Source organism: Colobus angolensis, unplaced genomic scaffold (assembly GCF_000951035.1).
Source record: "Colobus angolensis palliatus isolate OR3802 unplaced genomic scaffold, Cang.pa_1.0 Scaffold2, whole genome shotgun sequence".
In the NCBI taxonomy this organism is placed as follows: Eukaryota; Metazoa; Chordata; class Mammalia; order Primates; family Cercopithecidae; genus Colobus; species Colobus angolensis.
Window position 1 is genome coordinate 7,143,899 of NW_012115154.1, and position 8,051 is coordinate 7,151,949.

At 39.7% G+C, this 8,051-nt stretch overlaps 1 protein-coding gene across 1 annotated transcript in view; it reads right to left on the reverse strand.

Annotated features, from left to right (window-relative positions):
• Positions 1–386: 386 nt before the first annotated feature.
• ZC3HAV1L (zinc finger CCCH-type, antiviral 1-like) overlaps positions 387–8,051 on the reverse strand; it is a 15,467-nt gene continuing 7,802 nt past the window's right edge. Inside the window, exons 3-5 of the mRNA XM_011941280.1 lie at positions 7,549–7,807; positions 5,568–5,693; positions 387–5,420 (exon numbers count right to left, since the gene is read on the reverse strand). Of these exons, the coding sequence (XP_011796670.1) occupies positions 5,404–5,420; positions 5,568–5,693; positions 7,549–7,807 (402 nt within the window). The 3' untranslated portion in view covers positions 387–5,403. The remainder of the gene's footprint in view (positions 5,421–5,567; positions 5,694–7,548; positions 7,808–8,051) is intronic.

The following is an 8,051-nucleotide window of genomic DNA, read 5'->3' on the forward strand; positions in this document are numbered from 1 at the left end:
AGCCCAGGAGGCAGAGGCTGCAGTGAGCTGTGACTGCACCACTGCACTCCAGCCTGGGCGGCAGAGCAAGACTCCGTCTCAAAAAAAAAAAAAAAAAAAAGAGTGATTATACAGTGGTATTCTGAGGGGATTATTACGTCCTCCTTCATACATTCCTGTACTCTCCAAAATTTCCACAATGACATAGTCTTATATTTTCAAAAAATAATTTTGGAAAAATATTCCTAATAAGAGAGAGAGAAATTCAAAAATACAATAATACATTATTTTTAAATAAAAATGGCATTACAAATCAATTTACAAACACTCCAGACAGTACCTAGAATAAGATTTATACTTTGACCATATGCCAGTAAAAATTAAAAGGAAATTACTAAATATACACATAAAATATAAATGAATTTTATTTATGAAAGTATAGACATACAGCAAATAGGAAAGATAATACATTAAAAGAACATATACTATAACCAGGCAGAGTTTTATCTCAGTAATTTAAGGATGTTTTAATATTACAAAAACTCTTATTTTAATCATATTAAGCAATTTAAGTGATAAAAATATGATTGTATCAAAAGACACCAATCCCTTTTATCAAGCTTTTAGATTCCAACAAACAAGAATAGAAGATGTTATTTCTGTTATCCTAACAAAGAACATTTGTTTAAAACCAACAATTAACTTCACATGTAATGAAGAAATATCAAAAAAAATCATTACAATTTTATGAAACACAAAAATAAAATAGAAATACCTATGACTTTATATTTCGAAAAAGCAAACAGACCATCTAAAACTGTTAGAACAAAGACAATCACCAAAAGATATATATTTTAAAAGGTAATAGCTTTCTAATAATAGAGATTCCCATCTGACAGCAACATACATATAAAACAGCCAAGAAAGAATTAAGGTATACATAAAACCTAGACAAAAAGAAGAACCAAGTAGAATGAAAAAAAAATCAAGAAACGTGATAATAATGGAGACTAAATCCCTCAATGGAAAGAATTACTATCATATATGTAAGTCTTAAAGAGTTAACTTTAGATGTAGACAAGTCAAATTGAAGCACTAAAAAGATGTTGACCTTATAGAACACATTCCTTAGGGGGAAAAAAGATTTTTTAATATTGGAAAAATATGGCTAGGCATAGTGGCTCATGCCTGTAATCCTAGCACATTAAGAGGCCAAGGCAGGAGGACTGCTCGAGCTTAGGAGTTCAAGACCAGCCTGGGCAACATAGTGAGACCTTGTCTCTACTAAAAACCTAAAAAAATTAGCTGAGTATGGTGGCATGCACCTATAGTCCCAGCTACTAGGGAAGCTGAGGCAAGAGGATGGCTTGAGCCCGAGATATCAAGGTTGCAGAGAGCGATAATTGTGCCCTGCACTCCAGCCTGGGCAGCAGAGCAAGACCCTGTCTCAAAAAAACGTAGGAGAAGGAGGAAAAACAATGAAGACCAATATGCTACTGATTCACATGGCTTCAAATACAAAGTATAATCCATTATATGGCAAAAAAAAATATGTCTTCACTACTAAGTTTTACAATTACCAAGAATAAATAATGCTTTGCTCACAGCTAGGGAGTAAAAACACAGCATTGCAACATAAAGTAAGTGCTATGCTAGGCCTGTAAGAATGCTACGAGAGCCACCTCTTTTGGAGTCAAGAAAGGCCAACCTGGCATTTTGAAGAATCTAATTTTGCCAGGTTGTAAGGTAGGAAGTAGGAAGAAGGAATGACACTTATAAAAGAGGGAACATCAGGCTGGGTGCAGTGGTTCACGCCTATGACCCCAGCACTTTGGGAGGCTGAGGTGGGCGGATTACCTGAGGTCAGGAGTTCAAGACCAGCCTGACCAACATGGTGAAATGCCATCTCTACTAAAAATACAAAAATTAGCCAGGCATGGTGGTGCACACCTATAATCCCAGCTCCTCGGGAGGCTGAGGCAGGAGAATCGCTTGAACCTGGGAGACACAGGTTGCAGTGAGCCGAGATCATGCCACTGCACTCCAGCCTGGGTGACAGAGTGAGACTTCATCTCAAAGGGGGAAAAAAAAAAAAAACAGGGAACATCATTTACAGAGAATCACAAGACGAAATAGCACATTCCAGAAATTCCAAGTGGGTCAAGTATATACAATGTTGGTCCGCATTTTAAAAACTCGACTAAAGTCAACATTCAATCAGAAAATGTCTCATAACAATCTGAATTCCTGCCTTCTTTTTAAAAAACTGGGCAATATGACAAAGTGGGCACACATTCCCATATGGATACAAGAGGCAGGCATCCCTTTTAGATGGGACAGTTTGCCACAGCACTTCTCCCTTCTCCCACTTCTCTTGCATCCAGTTCACTTCATCCATTTAACTCACCTTTCTAGTCTCTGCAGGCGTTTGAATTTAGAAATACTACCCTACATGATGAGGACCAAGGAAGGTTTCAGCAGGAAAAAAGCCGTATGATTAGGTTTGCTTTCAAAACATCAGGCAGCCAGATGGAAGGCGGGAGAAATGAAGAGTGGCAAGGAGAACAATGAAATCCACAAAAGCCTATTCTATGAAAGATTAAAACGGGGCTACCATCACTGCAGTGGGAACAGGGCACCTTTTACCAAAAACTCCCGGAACACATGTCTTGAAAACCACGGAGTTTATGCATCTGTGGGATATATGCAGGAAGGTGATGAGGATTTGAAACAAGGCAGTAAGTACGGGGTGGAAAGCAAGGGGGAGAGAAGGATAAATTTTTGAAAGGCTTTTGAGGGGAAGAAACTCTCCAACACTGGGTAACCAATTTGACAAAGGGAACAAGGAGAAAGAAAAGTATAGGACAATTTACAGCTTTTTGCCTATGCCATTAGGTAGATAGTGGTAACATTCAAAAATAAGTAAATAAAAGGAGGAACAAAAGTAGAGGGAAATTCATAATTCGACTTAGAATATGTTGAATTTGTAGCGTCTACAGACATGCGACTTTACATCAAAAACCCCGATAAATTACCAAAGAAAACTCTTCTCCAACTATAACGCAATAACTTTCTAACAGCCGAATCATGAGTGAAAATCAGAGAAAGACAGGCATGGTTATATAAAATATTTTACAGAATGAATACCAACGGAACTAAGATTAAAGTAGACTATTATAGAACTGAATAAAATACTACAACAAAGATAACAGAGGACCAATAACTTCACATATAAAAGCATAATGATAAGATATAAAAACAGAACATAAACAAGTAAAGGTCCACCAAGTCTCTCAATGTAAAGGAAATGCATTTATACCCTACACTGTTTCCATTAAAGATTTAAGATAGCTCACTACAAAAATACACATAGTAAAATGATAAGTGTAAATAATAGTAATAATTAAATGTAAAAATATTTTTTTACTTATCACCGGAAGAAATCTAGACTAGAAAAAAAGAACCAAAATATGCAGAGCATAAGGGCTTTCAGAAATATTGTTGATAATGAAAGTAAAAAGGTCAACACAAGTGGCATGACTCTTACTATCCATTAGGAGAAAACACGGCCATTTCTCACTTTAAAAAGGACACTTCTGCTTTTCCCCCAATTGAAAAGATAGCATTTCATGATAAAAATTTATCTACATTAATTCAGCTTTATGAAAACTTATTACATTGTCTCTGTTTCTCAAATGTTATGTTACTGCAGGACAGTTGAATTTAAAAAAAAAAATAACAATTTATACAGTAACATTTGGGGATAACTACAATAAACAGAACAAAAAATTTAATTTCATAAAGCTGCTTCTTATGGTACCCCTTGATGAAGATAAACCACAAAATATTGAAATGTAACTCAATGAACATAGCTAGGTAGGTGGAGAGTAGGAAGGAAAGGAGAAAGGGGAAAGGGAACATGAAATGGGTGAGGTATACAGACTTCTGATGGTCCATCCTGAGCCACAGGAAGAATGGATACAAGTTAAAGGAATGGATAAACTGCCCATCCTTCAAACTATAGCAACTGGGCTTTGGTAAAAGTTCAGTAAGAGACGAAGAGTAGAAAGAGTCTCACGCCTGTAATCCCAGCACTTTGGGAGGCCAAGGCAGGCGGATCACCTGAGGTCAGGAGTTCGAGACCAGCCTGACCAACAAGATGAAACCTCGTCTCTAATAAAAACACATAATTAACTGGGCGTGGTGGCACATGCCTGTAATCCCAGCTACTTGGGAAGTTGAGGCAGGAGAATTGCTTGAACCCAGGAGGTGGAAGTTATGGTGAGCTGAGATTGCACCATTGCACTCCAGCCTGGGCAACAAGAGTGAAACCGTCTCAAAAAAAAAAAAAGAGTAGACAGAGTGAGGTAGAAGTCTCTGGAGAGAACCCAAAGGTTATATACTCTGTACTACTGGCTGAGGATGGACCTACAAAAATTGAGTATCATCCAAACACAGTATTGCTGAGATCCTTTCATGAAAATTGCGAAGCCTCATTAAAGGCTGTCCCACATCAGCATAGATGAGGACCCCATTAATAAAATGCCAAATGTAAAATGAAAAAATAAGGACAATCAGAAAGCGGACACCAGAAAACTATTCACTCATACATATATTTTTAGAAATGCAAATGACAGTATCCTTTAGCATCTATAAGCTAAGCAAAAGCAAAAAATAGCTGGAAAAATTCAATATTCTGCAGATTTCAAGACAGGAGTTATATTCAAAATTTGTTAGAGGCTGGGTGCAGTGGCTCACGCCTGTAATCCTAGCACCCTGAGAGGCTGAGGCAGGCAGAGTGCTTGAGCCCAGGAGTTCAATAATAGCCTGGACAATATGGCAAAATACCCTCTCTACAAAAAAAAATACAAAACATTAGCCAGTAGTGGTGCATACCTGTAGTCCCAGCTACTCAGGAAGCTGAGGTGGGAGGATCACCTGAGCTCAGGAAGTCAAGGCTGCAGTGAGCCGAGATCACGTCACTGCACTCCAGCCTGGACAACAGAGCAAGATCATCTCAAAAAAAATTGTTAGAAAAAGGCAAGTAGTTAAATAAACTATGAGATATTAATGTATCTGTGCAAAAACATTATGTATGATGTGAACAAATATAGAAAGATGCTTATGAAACAATATTAAGTAAAAAAAAAAAAAAGTGTGCAAAGTACTCTGTGATTGCCACAATATAAACTGACAGAAAAACTATGGTGGACCACAAAAGTCAGCAGAGCTCCATCCACCCAGCCTGAGGAAAGCACCTAGGAGCTGCAGGTAGAAGCTGCCATCTTCAGCACTTGCCCTGGACTGGCCCCATCTGCACTCAATTTTAGCCTCTCTTTGCCTGCTCAACGTCCAACCCCATCCCCAACCACCCATGCCCAACTGTATTCTTCCAAAAGGACATTTTCTCCTTTTCCATCTTCTTTACTTCTCACAACACACTGTGAGGTAGATGTTATTATGACCATTACAAATCTATCATTAAATGAATGAATGGTTACAAATGAAAGCTAAACAGAAGGCTTGTTTTCAGATCTTCCAAGCTGGACAAGCTTCTTCTTAGTTCACTGACCCCCTTTAAGGTTTACCTGGGCAGGGCTTCTTAGCCGACTGAGCAGGCACAGAAGCCAGAGGACCAGCTTCTGCGGCTCCAACTGCGTGCACTCCTTGCTTCTCAAGGCCTTGTGAATGCTCAGTAGAAGGCGATGAATTCTCTACAAAGAGGAAAGGGATAAGTTTTCCTACGATACCCCAAGTTTCATTTTATGTTGGGAGCAACGGCCCAGCTAACCAGACATCAGACAAGACTCCCAACACCTGGATTTGGAGAGTTCATGTCTTCTGGATTTTAAAAAATTATGTGTGTGTGTGTGTGTATAAAAAATAGAGAGAGAGAGAGAGCAAGCAGCAAGTCCTTGTGTCACAGGAGAGACTCACCAAGCAAAACCAGATGAAGATAGTGACAAGCCCTAGACACAGCATAGGGTAGAAGGTACCTGCCAACCTGCCACCACTCACGGTTCCCTAAACAGCCCCGACACTGGTATATGCAGAGCCCTCCCTGCCTGCGTTCACTACGTCTGACACTAACATCCCAACACATGAAAAGCTTAGCATGGTGAAAGTTTAGCAACTCCACCTTTGGTGATTTACTTTTCCCAACAGCAATTCTCCTAAGCCTACCACCCACTGATTTTCCAGTACCAGCAAATGTAACAGAGTAAGTAACCGAATGCATTATAATTAAAATAACACCAAACCACACTTTGTAGACTTTAAAAAACTACTAAAGGCCAGGTGCAGTGGCTCACGCCTGTAATCCCAACACTTTGGGAGGCCAGGGCTGGAGGACTGCTTGAGCCCAGGAGTTCAAAACCAGCCTGGTCAACACAGCAAAACCTTGTACCTACAAAAGAAAAATATAAAACAAAACAGCTGGACATGGTGGCATGTGCCTATAGTTCCAGCTACTAGGGAGGCTGAGCAGAAAGATCACTTGAGCCCAGGAGTTCCAGGCTGCAGTGAGTCATGATTGCGCCACTGTACTCCAGCCTAGGCAACAGAGCAAGATCCTGTCTCCAAAAACAACAACAAAAATTACTGAAAGACTATGGGAATATATTTATAATGGGAATATGCAATATTCCTAGCAAGATGAGAAAATATGTTGTATAAAGTAGAAATGTAAGATATTAAATTAACATGTACTTTGAGCACAACTGGATTCGTGTTTATATATAACAGAACTAAAGGGCCTATAATAAAATTGTAACAAGTATGTAGATTAGAGTGAGCAAAATCATATACAATTTGCATTTCCAGTTGCTATTTTCCAAATTGTTCTATAATGTCATTAAAATTACTTAAAAATTAACAAAGCCAAAATTCTATTTATGAAAAGAAAGCCATCCCTACATTAATCTTACTTTTCCAGTCACTGGCCCATCTCCTTCCTCTTTTTCCTAACCACGCCATTAAAACTGTTCTACTGGGCCGGGCACGTGGTTCATGCCTATAATCCCAGCACTTTGGGAGGCCGAGGCAGGCGGATCATGAGGTCAAGAAATTGAAACCATCCTGGCCAACATGGTGAAACCTGTCTTTACTAAAAACACAAAAATTAACTGGGCATGGTGGCACATGCCTGTAGTCCCAGCTACTTGGGAGGCTGAGGCAGGAGAATCGCTTGAACCCGGGAGGCAGAGGTTGCAGTGAGCCACAGTCGTGCCACTGCACTCCAGTCTGGGCGACAGACCAAGACTCCCTCTCAATAAAAAACCTGACATCCAATTTACCAGCAAGCTACTGTTCAATCACTTGGGTACATTCTAGTAGCTGGCAGTGACAGCGCTAAAGATAAACTCCATCCCTTCCCTCCTTTGGTTAGGATCACCATTCTATACAATAAAATGTTGCCTGTTCTAAATTTTCCCAAGAACAAAGCTGAAATTAACATAGGAACTGCTTTGTCCCCGGACTCACTTTCATGTCACTGTTCTTACTTCTTTCCAGTGAAGCAGCCCAAAACTATATCTCTGATACTTCTCTGTTCTCCTTGAATTTTCCTACCTGTATTTTCAAGCATCTTATGCAGCTTCATATGCTTGTAGGTGGAGATTATCTGAAAATTAACAACACTTGGAATATTCAGTCCTTGGTCCTGCAGCAGCTTCAAGGATGCAGCATGGATAAGCTGATGGGACCGTTTGCAGGTCTGGAGTTTGCACTCTCCCTTGACAAAGGATTTGCACACGTGAAACTTGTTGCATTTATCCTTCAGGTTGCAGTAGCCATAGAGGGCTTCCCCTTTGTTGTAGAGCAAACAGACCTGGTACAGAAATGAGGCAACACCTGAAATACCAGTTTTCATTTATTTATTTATTTATTTTGGGAGATGGAGTCTCACTCTGTCACCCAGGCTGGAGTGCAGTGGCACCATCTTGGCTCACTGCAACCTCCATCTCCTGGGTTCAAGCGATTTATCCTTCAGGTTGCAGTAGCCATAGAGGGCTTCCCCTTTGTTGTAGAGCAAACAGACCTGGTACAGAAATGAGGCAACACCTGAAATACCA